This window comes from Vidua chalybeata, chromosome Z, assembly GCF_026979565.1.
Source record: "Vidua chalybeata isolate OUT-0048 chromosome Z, bVidCha1 merged haplotype, whole genome shotgun sequence".
Taxonomy (NCBI): domain Eukaryota; kingdom Metazoa; phylum Chordata; class Aves; order Passeriformes; family Viduidae; genus Vidua; species Vidua chalybeata.
The window spans coordinates 132,838-150,887 of record NC_071570.1 but is presented as its reverse complement, the minus strand read 5'-3'; the positions used below and the strand labels follow the sequence as shown (position 1 = coordinate 150,887).

General features: G+C 43.9%; 2 protein-coding genes and 1 long non-coding RNA gene across 5 annotated transcripts; 2 read left to right on the top strand and 1 right to left on the bottom strand.

The window, feature by feature from the left end:
- Positions 1-10: 10 nt before the first annotated feature.
- On the bottom strand, positions 11-5,201 carry LOC128781982 (uncharacterized). Its single transcript, XR_008428603.1, has 3 exons — positions 4,489-5,201; positions 2,378-2,537; positions 11-281 (listed from the first exon to the last, which is right to left on the bottom strand). It is a non-coding gene; the product is annotated as an uncharacterized LOC128781982 (long non-coding RNA).
- Positions 5,202-5,384: 183 nt separating this feature from the next.
- SEC11C (SEC11 homolog C, signal peptidase complex subunit) lies at positions 5,385-9,617 on the top strand. 2 transcript variants are annotated; one of them, XM_053969088.1, is made up of 6 exons: positions 5,385-5,759; positions 6,447-6,556; positions 7,001-7,150; positions 8,328-8,447; positions 8,975-9,032; positions 9,436-9,617. In XM_053969088.1, the coding sequence occupies exons 1-6, from the start codon at positions 5,718-5,720 to the stop codon at positions 9,487-9,489; spliced, it is 534 nt and encodes a 177-aa protein (XP_053825063.1). In that variant the 5' UTR covers positions 5,385-5,717; the 3' UTR covers positions 9,490-9,617. The 2 variants fall into 2 exon arrangements, with proteins under 2 accessions (XP_053825063.1, XP_053825064.1); XM_053969089.1 differs by lacking the exon at positions 5,385-5,759 and adding an exon at positions 5,802-6,298.
- Positions 9,618-9,715: 98 nt separating this feature from the next.
- GRP (gastrin releasing peptide) lies at positions 9,716-18,046 on the top strand. Of its 2 annotated transcripts, none has more exons than XM_053969090.1 (3): positions 9,716-13,837; positions 14,290-14,540; positions 17,649-18,046. In XM_053969090.1, the coding sequence occupies exons 1-3, from the start codon at positions 13,621-13,623 to the stop codon at positions 17,700-17,702; spliced, it is 522 nt and encodes a 173-aa protein (XP_053825065.1). In that variant the 5' UTR covers positions 9,716-13,620; the 3' UTR covers positions 17,703-18,046. The 2 variants fall into 2 exon arrangements, with proteins under 2 accessions (XP_053825065.1, XP_053825066.1); XM_053969091.1 differs by lacking the exon at positions 17,649-18,046 and adding an exon at positions 14,842-14,983.
- The last annotated feature ends 4 nt before the right edge of the window (positions 18,047-18,050 follow it).

Here is an 18,050-nt window from a genome sequence, read left to right as displayed (position 1 = left end):
CTGTCTTACACCTGCAAGTAACCTGATGATGCAAATGGCATCGTGGTGCCAGGGTGTCACACTGCCACTCATGTCCCCAGAGGAGCCCCTGCACAGCCAAGGAGTGCAGCCCAGCTGCTTGGCAGTGGGCTCTCTTCAGGTCTAGCTGGCAGAACAATTTAACTCTCCTGCCAGTAATCTCTTGAAAGGTTTAAGCGACAGAGGGTCTTGAACTGCCCCACAAGCTCCAGCCACATTTCTGCGTCAGAGCTGACGTATCTCCTTAACAGGAGGACGATGTCCTGAAAAGCAGGAAGCGAACAGAAGGTTTTAAAGCAACGTGAGATATGGTGAAAAGGCACAAATATCAGTAGGCATACCTAAAGGAATGATTTCCTCTTGTAAACTATAGAAAAAATGTTTAAACTTATTTTTGTCCAAGATCTGACATTTGAGTTGTTTGCTTTTAATTAACAATGTGAGACTAACAGTCAGTGATGACATACTCTTTTTTACCCCTTCCCTGTGAGGATTGAGTAATGGATTAAACCTCATAAAAACTCTCTGAGAGTCAAGAAAGTGATCATGTGAACTCCACCATTTTGCAGCCACTCTTGTGGTTGGAAACAAAGGTGCTTAACAGTGCAACCTCAAATTGCAACAGAAACTAAGGCTATGTATCTCCTCCTGTTGTGTGCCTTCCCATTCCATCCCATCTCTTCAAGGAGGCAGGGAGCACACCAAGGCCTCTGCCCAAATATCCAGCTGCAAACTGCCCAACCAGCACTGCACCAACGCCCGGGTCCACCTGCCAACACAGCTGCAATAAACCTGTTTTTTCACCTGCTAATATTAGGGCATGTGGGCAGTGACTACCGTGTGCATCTGCCTCCCTTGTCCCTGGGGCGCCTGGGCATGACACAGGTGTGCTGTGCCCACCCTCACAGTGCCCCCAGATACCTCCCTCAGGAGCTGTTGAGCCTTGGCCTGTTTGCCTGGAGGTACAGCCAGAGCTAAATCTGGCTGGCCACAACCTCTGTACTTCGCTACACTTGTCTGCTGTTTGTATTTCTGAAGGGCGTTTACAGATGCACAACTTGACCTACCAAAGGCCCAAATGTTCTCAGTTCTTAACCTCTGTCTACCTGTGGGGAATTCAGTTTAGCAAGCCTATTTACTTTTAAAAGGATTTTTATAAAACTCCGACCTTTTCATTCTATTAATATTACCTTTCTCAGTACACTTAGCGTACACACACAGCTGCCAGGCCAATAACAGCACACAGAAGAACCTGTTTTAGTTTAAAACCTTTCTCAAATATTAGGGAAGTTCAGTAGTCAATTATTTGTATTTGAATTTCAGATTATTACTCAAAGGTTATCTGCCCAGGCTCTGTGAAGGGTGACTGGGAACAGTGGGGAATGGACTGACAAAAGAAATAAGTACAGAACTGGTCACCCATGGAAGGCACAAGCGTTCCTGACCTACATCCCCGGGCGCTGTGTACAAAGTAGATTCTGCAGCCAGGAGTGGATGTGGACACAGAAGCACGAAAGGAGGAGCCACTTCCCAGCTCATCCCTGGGCACTTCCTCACTTTGAAAAAAAAAAATGGATTTGCTCCTCAACAGTGACCGTACAAAACCTGGTTTTGATGTTATTTCTTTCCTAGTTGGAAAAAAAAGACCTTTCCTCATTGAGGACCAAATGGCCAATTTGAGGGCATCGCAGTGAGGCACTGCACTGGGAATGACCCAGATTTACCTGAAAAATTAACTGGAGGCACTACAGCTCTTTTCTCTGAGCCCCAGGATTCTATTTTGAAGGAAGAAATGTATTTGAAACAGTAATGTGACTATTAGCCACATAAGCTGCACATAGTACCCTTCTCAGATATGTCCCCTTATATGATTTGGCAAAAGACTTTATGAAGTTCATTTATTTTCTGTTCTCAAATTGTGCTACTTTGTATTCAATGGCTCTAATGTGATGGTGGGGATATGGATGCAGTGCATTATCAGCATTGCTCTCCCCGGGTCACTTGGCAGCACTTGGCTGACAGTGCCATACCTCTGCAGGCCAGACCAATATTGCAGGTCAAGCACAACAATATTTCCTGATTTAGTGATTGTTTCTGATTTTTTTTCCCTGTTCCAATGGAGAAGGGGAAGAAAAAGAGAACATTATTTGCTAAATTCATTGAATGTTCAGATAGCTGGATCCCTCCCTCCCCTTACCCTTCTTCCCAAGCAAAAGAAATTATTTTCACAAATAAACTATTCCCTGAAACAGATCCACTCAGCTGAAATCCAATTAGCTCTGCAGACACTGGGTCACAGGGCAGACTCAAAATGTTTACTCAAACCCTTAGAAAGTGACACTGGGGTTGCAAACAGTACCTGTGAGTGAGTCCTTGCCAGCTCCCAAAGTATATGACAAGACTCAGGACAGGAGTGACACAAGACAAAAGCCACGCATGCTCCCAGGCAGTGGCATCCAAACTGGGGGTGTGCATCCATGGACATGCAGGGAGCAAATAGTCTTTCTATTGTTACAAAACTGCAATGAAACATAAGTATTAAAAGTATCCAGAACAGGGGTGAGTTCTATGCCCATGGCCAGTCCCCTGGAAAACAAAGACCTGTCATTCAATATTATATATACGGGTAGTACTAATGCCTGGCAGTGTGCAAAGGTCTGGCAAATCTGCCAGAATGTCAAGAGCTACATTTTCTGTGTACTAAAAAACTAGCATGATTTTCTAGCTGCAGAGCTCCAGAAGATCTACTGTACAAATATTGAAGTCAAACATCCAGCGCAGGGAAAGATTTCAAAACACATTTAACCTTTAATACTCAAAATCATGCAGATGGTAAAAGAACAAAGCCACCAAGAGAGGTGTGGGTGAGTCCCAGCATCTCTGGAAAAGGAAGAAAAGCAACTTCCCAATATGTTTCTCTTGCCTCACCACAAACAGTGAAGGAGTCCAAGTGTTTTGTGAGCTATCAAACACCAAGCACAATCAAACCAACAGGCAAAGGAACTGCATTCTCAGAATTAAGTGTGGGTTCGTGCCTCGGACAAAAGAAAGTCCCCTCAATGTGAACAAAAACATAAGCAGCTTCAATCCTCCCAGGTCTCAACACAAAGCTGCCTTCTCACTTTTCTAAATTCTCCATACACTAACTCTGCTTCTTCCCTCTGCTTGTTACAGAACTAGATTTTACCACATCGATTTCCACTTTTAATTCTCTCTATCAGGAATGACTGCAAGGAATTGTTCTAACACTGAACTTTGTCATTTACATTCTCTCAGCTGCTGCCATCTCCACTGCTGAGTGGCTTGTCTTTTGCCTCCAAAAATGATATCCCTGCTTCACAATAGGCAAAGAACAATTTTCTGCCTGTTTGATGAATAAAGCACTACCCAAAAATAACACTCAGAGATTATTCTTCTATGACAGTCATTTTTCTTTGTTCTGTGAGTGGCAGTATTGCAACTCTAGTCTAGGATGAAAATTCGTCCATTTATGTTCAGCCATTCCTTGTGTGACCAGGTAATAGAAAAGTGTCAAATATTTACTGTTAAGTACAAATATATAATTAAATACAAAGTAAGGATTAAATCTATTGTATGTTAGGACAAATTTGGGTGTGATACACAGTGTTTTGGAACAAAAGCTGGTTTCTTGTGGCTTTTTTTTCATATTGATGCACATATGGTACCCAGCATTAATATAATGAATTAATAGCTAAAGTGGAATGTACAGCTATAACCACAAGAAATGACAGAGATTTCCTTCCAATAGCAAAGCAAATTTAACAAAGATGTTTTTTGTCAAATTGTTTCGAATTGCTATGAATTAGTGGTCTGAACCACTAACTCACTAAATTACTGGTATGTTCAATGAGGTTTTTAGACACTGAGGTTTGTTAGTCTCCCTTTATGTGGATTGTACAGCCTGTATCAATTTTGTCCCAATCACCATTTTTAATCTCTGTTTTCTTGCTTTTTTTTAATAAAAATAAAGGCAAGCAGATTTGTACACAAAGGCAACAAACTCTACTAAAAAAAAAAAACAAAAAAAAAAACCTGTCCAAATAGTATGGTATGGAAAACCTACTCAGGGAATTGCAGAAAACCTTTTGCTGGGCAAGAGTCAGCACAACATTTCAGTGGGCAGAGCCCACTTGTACAGAAGATATAACTTTGTTACACACATTTTTAATTAAACTCTTAATTGCACAAAGAAAAGTCAGAATCTTTTCACCACCTTTGAGTCTGCTTTTGTCTATTTTCCTTCTCTCTAAGTAATTACTTCTGAATATTGCATCTGCTCAAGGGGTATAGTGGCAGATGCTTTTCTCTGAGTATTTAAAGGATAGCAGAGAACTAACCTGAAATGACATAAACTTAGAGGAACTCCAGTGTAGTAAGTAAAAGAATACTGTTGTCACTGGAAGAATAATTAGATGAGGTGAAGGATCTCATCTAGATCCTGGTGCCTACCTGGTGTCCTTAGAGCTTTCTTTCCAATTTGCCATTTCTGATCATTCCTGAGAGCATCACGCCTTTCCCTGTGCTCTAATGTCAGTTCTGCCTCTCTTAGTCAGTCCTAGTCTGTTTCATCCATCTGTTTACCAACATTAAAGTAGTGATGTATTTCTAGCAAATTACAAAAACACTGCTCTGGTCAGACGGTTTGTTTCCATTTATCTAAGTAGCACTTCCATGTGTTCTCTGTTCTTCCATTCTCAGTCTTCAGGGGGTAATTTTAAACTTGGTGAATGCCTGACTCGGTTTGGCCCATTTAATTCCCAGGAAATTAGGCTCTGGGCTGTGACTTGTATCTATGTGGCTGTTTGCTGCTTCAGGTTCATGCAACCATTCAGTGACAAACTGGAAACGGGTGTGAAGTCTGCCTGTGCTGCTGGGGGTCTGACACACTGCCAGGCACACTGAACAGCCCCGGCCCATCCCTGCCGGCCGCCAGGCCCGCGGAGGACACCGAGGGGCTGCCACACACGGCTGCGGCTTTTCCGGGCCTCTGTGCTCTTCTCTGCTCGGGGCCGTGTCGCGGTCCCTGAGCAAACGCTGAGGTCACCGCTAGCTGCTGAAATTATGAAATTTTTCCGCTCACAGCTGCTGAGGAGGACACTGCGATGCCTCTCGGCGCCTCCGCACCCCTCCGCCGGCGCGGCCCCTCACGCCGTTCCCGCGCTCGGCACAGCACCCCCTGCTGGCCGCCGCCGCCCGCCCCTCACAGCGCCCCCCTCACGGAGCGCGCGCCCCGCCGGCTGCCCCCCCCCGCCGCGCGCCCTCCGCTTCCCGCCAATGAGCCGCGCACACGCAGCGGCGGCCCCGGGGTGCCCGCGGCAGTCGCCTGACCCGACTCTCCGCGCCCGGGAGAGCGGGGCGGCCGTCCCGATGCTTCCCGGGCGGGCGCGGCTCTTCCCGCCGAACCGAGGGATCTGAGCGTTCACCGACGGTCCCTCGGTACAGCCAGCCGCTCAGGCACCTCCACAGGCGAGAAGCAAGGGCCTCGTCATCAGGACCTTTCGCCGCGGTGCGTCTGGGAGTTATGGTTCACCTGGTCGCGGAGGCCCCCTGTGCGTCAGCAGGGCGGGAGAGGAAGAAGACTACAGATCCCAGAGAGCAGCGCGGGTCCCGCTGTCACCGCTGGCAGGGCGCCGGGCGCTGTGGAGGCGCAGGGCGGCGGGCTCCGCGGCGGGGCCGCGATGGATCTGTTCGGGGACCTGCGGCGCATGAACAAGCGGCAGGTACCGGCGCTGCGCTCGCGGCCCTCAGCCCGCACCGGGAGCGGCGGCTTTCAAACGCCAGCTTGCAGGGTCCTTCCCACCGCTGTCCCCGTGTGCTGCCGAGAAAAGGAACAAAAAATGAAGGCGTGTGGTTAAAGCGCATCCGCTGCTGGAAGGGCTGGCGGAGCAGGAGCATTTGGGGGCAGAAAGTCAAATCAGTGATTTTCTAGATAAGAAATTTCAGTATGACAGTAGCAGGAAATGATCTTTTGTCGTCTCTCGTCTCCTCCAGCTCCTCTTTTTAAGCAAAAGTCTCTCCCAGAAAGTCAGCCTCTGCTGATAGTCCGGTGTTCCACACGTCCCCCGCGGATATTTCCGAGCTCGGGAGGGAGGCAGGGCCGTGTGACCGAACCAGCTCTGATCGTTTGCCAGGTCGCTTCCCCAGCTTTATAGGCCTTTATCAGAGTGTTTGTGTCTGTCGCTGACACACAGAAGTGGATTAACCCAAGACTGAGGCACACAGAGGATTCCAGCTTTATGCTGCAGTTTGGTGGATTCTGGTACGGCAACCTGTGCTACCAGACTTGTGTTGGAACAGGATTTCAGCATAAAAGCCTAAAATTTGTGGTGCACTTGAGTTAAAGTTCTGTGTTGTGCTTCTAAATACAATACAGTACCTTTAAAAACCAATTTTCTTGTTTCATGCAGCTATATTACCAAGTCTTAAATTTTGCTATGATTGTGTCTTCTGCCCTAATGATCTGGAAAGGGCTGATCGTGGTGACTGGCAGTGAGAGCCCCATTGTTGTGGTGCTCAGGTGAGTCGATGGAAAGGCTTTCTGCTTCAAGTCCAGGTCTTGTTCTGCCTTTTGTCTCCTCCCCCTTCCCCTTGGATACAGCTGAAATTTGAAATGTCACCTATTTAAAGAAGGACTCACACACTGCCTTTCTTCTTGCTGTGTTTGGGCTCTGGCAGAAGTCGCACTGTCAGTAGCCAAGGGCCCAGTTCCCACTGAGGTTTGTAGGAGCAGTAAATGTGTCAGACCTTTTAAAATCCAAGTTCTCTCACTCAATGGGTAAACTCCTGCAGATTGCTTTCTGGGATTTGGGTTCTGTTGAAGGTCTGAGCAGTGTTACTGAACGGGTGAAGCTACAGATCTGTGTTAAAGTTGTGGGTGTATCTGTAAGAATTAAATGTTCTTTGATTTCACGGTGCTTCTTTCATTTATGCCAACAAACTCTCTCTTTCTTGTTGTTTGTAGTGGCAGCATGGAGCCAGCTTTTCACAGGGGAGACCTGCTGTTCCTAACAAATTTCCATGATGACCCAATCAGAGCTGGTGAAATAGTTGTTTTTAAAGTTGAAGGCAGAGACATTCCAATAGTGCACAGAGTTATCAAAGTACATGAAAAGTAATGCAACTTGGTGTTTTTTGTTTGTAAAGCTCCTTTCCTTCACCATGGCTTTCAGTGTCAGTTTAATTGTGGTTTAGTGTGTGAGAAAGGCAACTGAGGATAAGCAGTGAGAGAAAGCTCAGCTGTAGGATGTGATTCTGTCCCCAGTTCTGTGTCACACTTCTGTGAGGGTCTGAGACCTTTCCCTCAGCGAAGCTGCTCAGGGTTGGAGCAGGTAGAGCTGTGCCCAGGAGGAATCTTGGCGGCAGGAATGTGCATGGGAGCAGAATCCGCTTCTATGCTGATGCTTGTACGGTTGGGATTTTGGTTGTAAGAGCAAATTTTTGATGAAAGGTGGAGATTCAAAATCAGGGTGCAGCCTGACTGAGTGTGTGAGCTTTGCTAACTGAAGTTTTCCAAATTTGATTCAGGATAAAGAAGAGACTCTTCTTATTCTTGTGTCTCTTGGCCACACTGCCCATGGCAATTCTTGCTGAAAAGCAGCAGGGCAAGGGCTTGGTTTGGCCTTGATTGCAGATGCCTACCCTGCTAAACAGTTCCTTCCAAACCACAGTTCTGCTCCCAGTTCTGCACAGTGAAAAGCTAAGCTGGAGGTGGCAAGCATTGGCATATTTGCTCCATGAACTGAAGGTGTTTATTTCTTGAGTAATATCTGTTCTTCCATGCTTTTTTAAAATTTCCAAGAATCGCCTATTTAATTTTTTTTATTACCTAATTTGTCATTATGAGAATTCCTCGTTTCTTGATATCAATATTTAAGCAAAATTCATTTGGAGACTGTAAACTTAAGAACTTTATTTGAATTTATGTTCTGTCAAAGATGCTGATAAACACACAGGGGTTTTTTGAGGAAGTTTAGTGCCTGGATGGACAATGTCCCTTTCGCCAGCATCAGTGCTTGCCACCTCCAGCTTTCATGTCCGTTGTGTAATTGCTTGCATCACTTGACAATCTAGGAGTGTTGTAAAAAATGTTTCTTGTTAATATCTGTTGATAGATAAAGTCAGTAAAGTCTGTAATATTTATGATTTAATGGTGGTTGTTCAATAAGCAGGGCTGAAAGCAAACATTGTTATCTAATCTTGTAGCACTTTTTGTCCTCATTTGCTTTGTAGATGTTAATTGAGATTTTTAAATTAAGTGTTATTTAGTTTATCACCTCATTGCCTTCTAGAGGAAATGGGAACATCAAATTTCTGACTAAAGGGGATAATAACGAAGTTGATGATAGAGGCTTGTACAAAGAAGGTCAGAACTGGTTAGAGAAGAAAGATGTTGTTGGAAGAGCAAGAGGGTAAGTAAAGCAAAATGTACTTTGTAATTAAAGAGAAAAATTAGCTCTTGAATCGGTTCTGCTGTTGATACAAACCAGATCTGATGTATTTTTTTAATTTCTTAAATAGAATTGTAATTTAAAAGAAAACCTAGAAAAGTTGCTTCTTATAGTCCTCACACTGATGTGAACTGTGGGGGGAAAAAAAGAGCATTTTTCAAATAGTTCACCTGAAAATACAATATTAGCCAGCTTCTCCTTGTAATTGCTGGGAATTTCTAGGAAATTGTTTTGGCTTTCCACAGGAATTTTATGGAAGGTTTGAGCTTTTGACTTTGTCTCCTTCTCCTTCAGCTGAGCTGAAATCTCTTCAGATTTTCTCAGATAACTTTGATTAAGGAAAACGAATGAATTTTACTTCCTATTCAGATCCGCATTAGGCGTAAATCATGGGATCACACTGAAATATTCCAGACTGAGTAACATTAAAAGACTTCCATGTAATATTTGAGGGTTAATTTTACATTCACCTGTTTTATCAATTACAGGTTTTTGCCCTATGTAGGAATGGTAACTATAATAATGAATGACTACCCAAAATTTAAGGTATGTATACTGACATTTTGAATTCTTGAATGGCTAAAACAACAAGTACAGAGAATAAGAACCTTGCCTCTAAGCAGACATGTTAATAAATTTGTGTCTGTGGTTTGGTACCTAACGTAGGATGAGCTGGGTTTCCTTGCTTACTGTTGGGCAGTAGAACTTGTTGCTTGTAAGGAGTTGAAAACATGTCATTTATTAGAATTTTGTTAGTTAAGCGTATGCAGTTGTGACTCCTGGTTATGATGAATTTTATCACTTTAAAATCTTCCTGTAATTTTGTAGGACCAGAGCTCTGTAATTGTGCAAAGTGTGATGTTTGAGAGGGCACCTTTTGAGCAGTTTGTGCTTTCAGAGTGCAGTGGAGAGGAATTGTAACGTGTCTGTGTTCTGTGTTTCTTTGCAGTATGCTCTCCTGGCAGTGATGGGAGCATATGTACTGCTCAAGCGGGAATCCTAAACACAAGAACAAAGGGAAATATTCAGGGGGAAAAAACTAATATATTTCAGATGGTTTCATTTCTGTATACGGTTACAAAACTGTGCAAGCTTTTGTCTTGTCTAAATAAACGACACCTAATGAGTGAAGCTGTTGGCTGCTGGCTAATTACAAAATGATGTATTTGCCACCTTCTACAGACTGCTCTCAGGTAGCCTGGCACTGGTTTGGAGGACTGGAGCAGCCAGTTTGATGCTGGTTTGGTGCTGGAGCAGGCAAGGGCTCTCTTGCCATGCCACAGTGGGTTTGACTGACTGGTGCTGCATCTGAACCCACTTTTGCCCTCCCGTTTGTTTTGGGGGTTATTTTTAATCTGTCAGTGTCCTCTTTTCTCCACCATACAAACTGTTTTGATCAGTGCTTGTAAGGACACAGAGTCTCTGAACAGGTAGTAAGTTCTAAGAGTTTAGTCAGACTTATGCCTAAGTTGGCTGGTTGCAGCTGCCCAAAACAGCCAGGAAGGGGAGTTCCACTCTGACTTGGTACTGAGCAGTGGGGACTCAGAGCTTTTTCTCTGAATTTGAAACTTGCTCCTTCACGGGGTAAGGAAAAAAGCCCAGATGGCCTGATTTTTAGAGCCCTGGTTTTTAGGGACTGTGTGTGTTGCTAGCGTTCAGGCTGTTGACGATCTGCCTTTTGTGTTCTAGCTCTTAAACTAACCTAACAAAAAGGTTTTCTGGGGCTTTAATAACTGTAAATTACTGAATGAATAGCACAGTAGTGCACTTCAGGGATATTGCCAAGACAGGGAAACCAGAGCTCTTATGCCAGTTTGGAGAATGTATTATTCTCTCCTATCATATAACGCCTGAATAGTGTTAAACATAAAATTGATTTTTCATTTAAAAACTTACCTGATAACTGTCTTTTATGAAATTTGGTATTTTTCTCTTATCTTTAAATGTCAGTGTTTCTCCTTCAGCAAAGCAGAACTTGTTTTCCTTGCTGGCTTTGTTTTTGTAGCTTTGATAAGGAACAGCATGATGCTTTTTTCCTCTGGAGTTCTGTTTCTTCTGTAATCCCTTACCTCTGCAAAAATACTCTATTATACAATAATGACACCTTTTCTGTTGTAACAGCTCATGCTCAGCAGACAACTGCTGAATTTCTCCAAGTAATATTACTTCTTTTGTGTCCTACTAAGTGGTTTTCATGTCCAACTGTATTATAAAAATTACTTATTTTGTGTCAAATTGTATAGAAATAAAATTTAGTATAATAAATGGCATGGCAGAATAATGTTGGGATCATTAATGCAGTCTTCCTGGAAGTGTATCATCCCAGTTAAGAAAAAAGAATGTGTTTTTTGGAGATAGTGTATGTGAAGAAAGATTTTTTTCTTTCTCTTGGTGTTGCTGAAATCCAGATTTATGCTGTCCACCTACCCCAATGGGAGCACAGTCAGCTCTGACTTGGAGAGTGCAGTTGGACATTTTGCAGCTGGCCAATTGTGACACTGGGATCTAGTCACAGGAGTGGCTCATAGCCGTGCCAGGGGGGATCAGAGTGGATGTTGGGAAGCATTTCCATACTGAGAGGGTGCTCAGACCTGGAGCAGCCTCCCTCGGGAGAGGATGGATGCCCCAGGCTCAGCATTCCAGCGGCACTTGGACAACGCCCTTGAGCTTCTGGGCAGCCTGGAAGGGCTCAGGCTGTTGGGCTGGATGGTCCCTGTAGGCTGTTCTGGTCCACAGGCATGTCCATTAATGCTTCCCATTTGAATTCTCCAATTATTGAACCCTTCCACCGCAAAAATCATAAACCCAAACTTGTGGCTGCCACAGCAGCCTGGCACAAGTTAAAAGTGCAGTGAGCAATACCGTGCTTAAGTTTCAGCTGTCCAGGGCTTCCCAAAATGCAGCACAGTGTCAACTATCTTACACTGGGCCTTATTAAATACATGTTACTATTTCATATTATTCAGCCTTGGTAAAGTTGTGGAGCTCTTTTCTGAGAAATGTCTTCAGTTCTTCCGGGAACTGTTGCTGCTCTGAGTCGATGTTGAGGTTATTTGCAGAACACCTGCCCTGAGTGCAGGTTGGAAATGCTGGAGATTAGGCTATTCAGCATCTTCAACATTTACAGAGTATTCCTCAGTGATCACGCCTGTTATTACGTCGGAGATAGGCTTCCACCAGTGTTTGTTCTGTACATACTTCCTGGCTGCGTGTAACACCAGGATCCCTACAAAGAAAATGATGAAAGGCACACCATTCTTATAATTATCCCTTTTTACAGCCATCAAATATGCGTTGTTGATACAACAATGATGCTTGTCTAAAATGTAAAGGAAGCAGATTAAAGTGTTATCATGGTAATAGCATTTAAAAACCATTAATGCTTTCCTGCCATGAAGCACAGCAACATTTTGCTTTGCCATGGGATATATTAAAAGGGGAAGGGTATTTTAAAACAGAGAGAGCTGTTTCTTGATGTTTAAACACAAACTGATGTTATCAGGCTTCTTCTTAAAGAGGAATATTGTCTTGAGCGAGTTGAGTCACTCAGAGTTTGCAACATCCTTTGGTTGTACCTGGTTCCTTTTCTGTTGTGGGGGATGCAGAATACTATTTCTCTATATAATGAAGTTACTATTTTCCTTAGAAGGGTAATTAATTAAGAATTAGAATAAATCCTTATGAACAAGTAAATAAATAATAAAGGCATAGTACATATACAACATACGAGAAAGGTTTATTCGTTTGCATGGTATTTTCAGTACAAGAGATTTGGGACTGAGTAAGAATTCATGTTTGTTTGGTTTTGGTTTTGTTTTCTGAAATGGACAATTTCCTTAGTTTTTCAATTTCCTGCCTTGATTGCCCCAAACAATTAGAAGTTTCTTTGGATGGCAATATTTTATTTGATCAGCTGTCACTCAGAACAGAGCACATGTCGGTAGCTGTACTGCAGGCTTCACTGCAACTTGAGTGCAACTTGAGGCATGAAAATACTATTGTGAATTAAGCACGAATGCATAATTAATAACCAAAAGAAAAGAATGAATCACATTAATCAGTAAAAGAAGACGAAACAAACTGTGACTAAACAAGGGAACAATTTGGCTCAGTACAGCAGGATACATGATTGACTTCAAAAGGAGAACTTCAAAACAAGAGTTTGCCTGGAAATTATGTTAATTCACATCCGTGTGAGTTTCCAGTAGGGATAGTTCAGTTCCAGTCATGTGGGGCTAGCTGGAGGAGTTGGCAAGTTCCTTACAGTCAGCTCTGCTCTCTGTGTATCCCAGCTCCTGCCATAGGTCTCTAGACAGAAAATCATCGCATAAACTGCACGCATTACACGTGGCTTCATCTTGTCCCTGCTGTTCACCTGGGTGACAAACGGCACATCAGGACTTCGTATCCAGCCACTGCTCACCCACCCTCACTTCAGTGAAACCACTTTGTGTTCCACTTCAGGGCCTTTCCAGGGATGTACTGCCTCTATCTTTTCCCTGCACTGCCTCTTCAGGCTAGAATTCTTTTCATCCGTGTACTACAAAGTTGGCCAGTTCCAGGTGCCTCAGGGGCTTCAAAGTTCACAGGGTTCCTGTGCAGGGAAAGCAGAAAGTCCTGTAAATGCGCTTCCACTCTACTGTCACTTGTGACAGGAAATTTAGGTGATACTGGAAAATAAAATAAGCTCTTTGCACTAGAGTTTCATTTCCAGCGAGGGACAGCGGGAGCCTTTGCCCCAGGTGCAGCCGAACCGAAGCCCGCACGGTGCGGTCCCGCAGGGTGGGGGTGACGTCGCCCCCTGCAGCTCCCGGCTCCCCTCAGCGGCCCCTGCGCGGCTGTTGGCGCCCTCTGAGGAGCTCCGGTGCCCGGGCGCTGCCCGCAGCACCGCCCCGAGGGGCCCCGGGCCGCCCTCAGCACTGACTCCTGGCGAACGGAGCGAGGGAGCGCGAACTTGTGGGACGCGCCCGTGTTGCGAAGGGAAGTGAGAGAGAGAGCGGCCCCCCCGCCCCGGGCAGCGCCCGGGGCCGGCACCGCCTCAGCTCCCCCCGCGGGCGCCGGCGGGGCGGGAGCGGCCCCGTGAGGAGGCGTCAGGCGCGGGGGCTCCGCTCGCGCCGGGTCCGGCTCCGGATAAATGGGCGGCGGCGGCGCTTCGGAGCCCTGGCGGAGCCGGAGCGGAGCGCGGCTCGGGCAGCACCGGCAGCAGGGCAGGATGCGGGGCGGGCGGCCCGCGGCGCTGCCGCTGCTGGCGCTGGCGCTGCTGACGGCGCAGGGCGGAGCGGCGCCCCTGCAGCCCGGCGGGACCCCCGCGCTCACCAAGATCTACCCCCGCGGCAGCCACTGGGCTGTGGGTAAGTGCGGTTTAACTCCCACAAAGGCACTGGAACGCCAGGTTCCTGCGTCCCGTGTCGAGGCAGGGTAAGTCTAAAACCTCAGCTTCTCCGTCCACTTTTATTCCAGCAAATCTTACCAAGAGCTTCTCTCTATCTCCAGACAAAGTACTTGGTAATCGCCGCCCCTTTCTCAGGCACGTTTTCTCTGACAATGTAACACAAGAGATAGAAGAAACTAATAGTACTGTGTGACACTGACAAAATCTTCGCTCCCAGTAGTGCTACAACTCGACATTATCTAACCCCTTCCCTTCCCTTCCCTTCCCTTCCCTTCCCTTCCCTTCCCTTCCCTTCCCTTCCCTTCCCTTCCCTTCCCTTCCCTCAGTCAGTAGCAAAGTCCCGCTGATGTTTGAACAACCAGATCTTTACCCGTTTTGATTAATTTTGTGCTACTTTAATTGTTGTTACAGGACACTTAATGGGGAAAAAAAGCACTGGAGATTTTCCTTATGGTTTTGAAGAAGAAAACAAGACACCATTTTCAGCATTACCTGACAATATCAAGCAGCTGGAAGAGTATCTGCAGTGGGAAGAAATCTCAAAATATTTGCTAAGGCTGCTGGAAAGGAATGAAAATAAAAGTGGTCACTTTTCAAAAGGAGGGCTCCCCTGGTATACCAGGAACACCTGGGAGACAGATGACAATAGCAGTTGGAAGCATGTAAGTAAGATAAAACCTGTAAAGATACTCCATGTGTCCAGTTTTTGGTGTATAGTAGCATATCAGCTTCCTCTAACTGGTGGATTGTCGAGAAAAGCAGCAAAAACACATCTCATGTATTAGACATTCAGTACAGTAAGACTCTGCTCTTGATTATGATTCTCACTCACCAATTGTATTTTTGATGACTTCATTTGCTAGTGGGCATAAACACAGCATGCATTCAGCAGATTTTAGTGCCTGGGTTCCCTTCAAGCTGCTTGGTTGGACCATTCTTTTCTTTTCTTTTCTTTATGTTTAGGTGATCACATTAGCAGCACATATTGCCCAGTAAAGCCAAGCTAGTGTGAAAAACAAGTGTGAGGGCAGGAGGAACCACATCACACTGACCACCCCCTTCCATCACCATTCAGGATGTTCTGCCTTGAGCTAAGTAAAGCCAAAGGGCTGCAGCATTTTCTCTGGTCCCAGCTTTGTCCCTGTTTCCTTTGCCTTTTCTCCAGACCATGGTGCTGGCTATTGCTGTGGTCATTCCTGGGTTTGCTAAAGGAGTCTGGGGCTACTGATAAGCTGCCCCTCCTCATCCCTCAAGTTAATGTTCTTCCTAGTGCTGTTGCATAAGACAAGAAGATTTTGGAATAGATTATTCCCTATTATTTTGGGAAATCCTATAAAATACACAGGCAAGGATAACAGTGAGGTTTTACAGAAAGTTATTGGGGTCTAATGTAAATCGCAGTATCCACAAGAAAACTCCTTTCCTTATAATACCTCAGGCATAGTCATGGTGATAAAGCTGCAGAATTCTTTTGGGTGACAATGAAATAGAAGAAAAAGATTAATACGCCCCCTTAAAGATATCAATGGGAAGAATTTTTACTTCCTGTATTCTACTGCAATATGATGTCATTAATATTCCTTGGCTAACTTCAGCCTGGTTTCCCTCCTGAAATCCTGGTGCAATCTAATCAGTGAATACTTAGGCTTTTATTTGAATGTGGGTAAAAAAAATCACCCTTTAAATTAAGATGTGATTTAAGTCTCTCACACCAGTGATGCCCATAGGTTTCTTTTTGGCTGTAGCTTTATGATAGTGATACATCATAGCAACTGATTATTAATACTATCTAAAAGAGAAACTATTTATTCCATCTTCAGTTCTGCAGTGTGCAGCTTTGTAATCAAATTAAATGAACAAATGCCATTATTTAATGTAAAGAGGGAAATGTTCTGACTTCTAAAAGTATCTGTCAATAATTCCTACTTATGAAGGCTGGAAGTTGCTTCTGGTAAGCTGAATCATATCCATATGTGTGTGCCTTCACTGTAAATTAACATCCGCATTTCTGTGGTCAGACATAGAACATCCTTATGGAATAATGAGGTTATTGCCTTAAGTATACAGATTTCTGCAAGGATTAGTAAAAAAAGCTCATGTTTTTCCTGTGACTAAGATAGAGGACAACTTGCAGAACCTCATTTGGCCGTAGAACCTTTGATGTCCATCATTCAGCAGTTTCTTTGTCTCTACCCTGAAGTAAAATCTAATGAAAGTAGCTGTAGATGTACTTTCCTGCTGTTGGACACAAATATCTGGTGATACACAGCCTAGACAGGATATGCTGTCCTGTTTTCCTCTTGGCTTCAAGAAAGCACCTGAAATTTAAGGTATTTCTGAGATCTTCCTTCTAGATGAAGAAAACATGAAGATCAAAAGGAATGTGCTTTACTCTTTTGAGGGCTGCAATAGTTTCCTAAACATTTAAATAATGAGAATTATTTTTCATTTTAAAGTTATTTTGAACAAAAGAGGCTTTATTTATAAAGGTGGAACTCTGATATACAGAATTTGACGTTCATGTGCATAGTGGTACAAATGCATAACTGGCCTTTGGGGGTTGATTGTGTAGATTTGTCAGGATGGGAGGCATTTCAGATACACAGACTTTGGTTAGACAACACCTTGGGGTAAGGTGCCGCTGTACCACAGCTGTGGAAGGTGTCCATGCACAGGAGAGGATTACCAGGTACAGGAAGTTGAGGATGGTGGCACAGTGTATCCAGAAAATTTGTCCTTGGCATGAAATACTTTTCCAGGCGTAGTTCATGTGAGTTTGGAACAGAAACTTTTCCTAGGAGGAACCAGACAGCAGATTTGCAGCGGATTACTGTTCCCTGTGCAGTGGCCTGTTGGACTGAGATACTAAATGTGACCAAAAGAAGGTAAATAATGAACCCTGCTGCCAGCTTCCGTAATTCCCATGCACTGACAGAGATGCCAACCACGAGAAGCCTGCCTGCAGCCCTGTGCTCCACCTGCTACACACAGCAAAAACTGGCTGTGTTGGGAACAGACAGACTCCGAGAACTTTGTTTCATGGATGCTTTCAAATTTAGCTGATGAAATTTAAAACTTGAATTTTAAATTCAAGATCAGGAAGCCCCAAAGCTAGAAGTAAATACAGATAAGTACCTCAGGTAACTCAATTCAGGGTCTCTCTTATTAGCCCAAATCATCCAGTGCATCACCACTGATGCTCACACTGGGCTGTACATTTCTTAAGAAGAAAAGAATTCTTTCTAAAGGACTCAGTCAGAGGAGGGAAATGGCTGTAACACACAAATAGTCAAAAAATGGAAGAGGTGAGCCCAATACTTCTTAGGGTTTGGCTTAGGATGGTGCACCTGTGTTATTTTGTTTTCAGTTAATACCTTGCCTGCTCTTTATTCTGTGAATAAATTACAGTTAATGTAGTTAAAGGGGATGCAAATCTCTCCTGCAAGTTGGACTAAGTGCAAAACTAAGTTGGAAAATAAACTTTAAATTGTTTCTATTAGTTGGCTTTTTCACACTAATGAGACAGGATATAGATGAGATGGCACACAGAATTATTTGGGAGAATGACTTTCCTCCTACTTTGGCAGTTGGTTATTACACTAACCAAGACAAATGGGGTCTGTTTTGGAAAGATTATTAGGAATATGTTTGTTATGTGAATGCACAGAGCAGTTATCTATTAGGTTTATTAACTTACAGAAGGTTTATTATCTTAGTGAATTACTTTTTTCAGGACTGGTCTATAAATAATATATTTTTCTTTTTATTAGATGATGGACTATCTGCTTCAAGTTGTGAATATGAAAGAGAGCACTCCAAGCTGAAAGAAGATCACTAAATCATAAGGAAATTGAATACTTTCTGTAAGAGACTATATTTCACAAGCACTTGATTGTATCAGATAATCAACACGGTCACTTTTCTGTACACAAGAATTCCTTTGTGTAAAGTATTTAAATACACACTTGTATGGTTCAGCAAGGACTAAATCCTCTACTTCATTTTCAAGGTTGCATTTTCTCATTTGAATGGCTTTGAGATATATATATATATATATAATTGTCACGGAAGGGTCTTCCAATTAATTATATTACATACCTATCGAATCATTTCTTCTCTTAGTTTGAAACTACATGACATTGCAACATTCGCAATAAATTGTACCAAGAAAA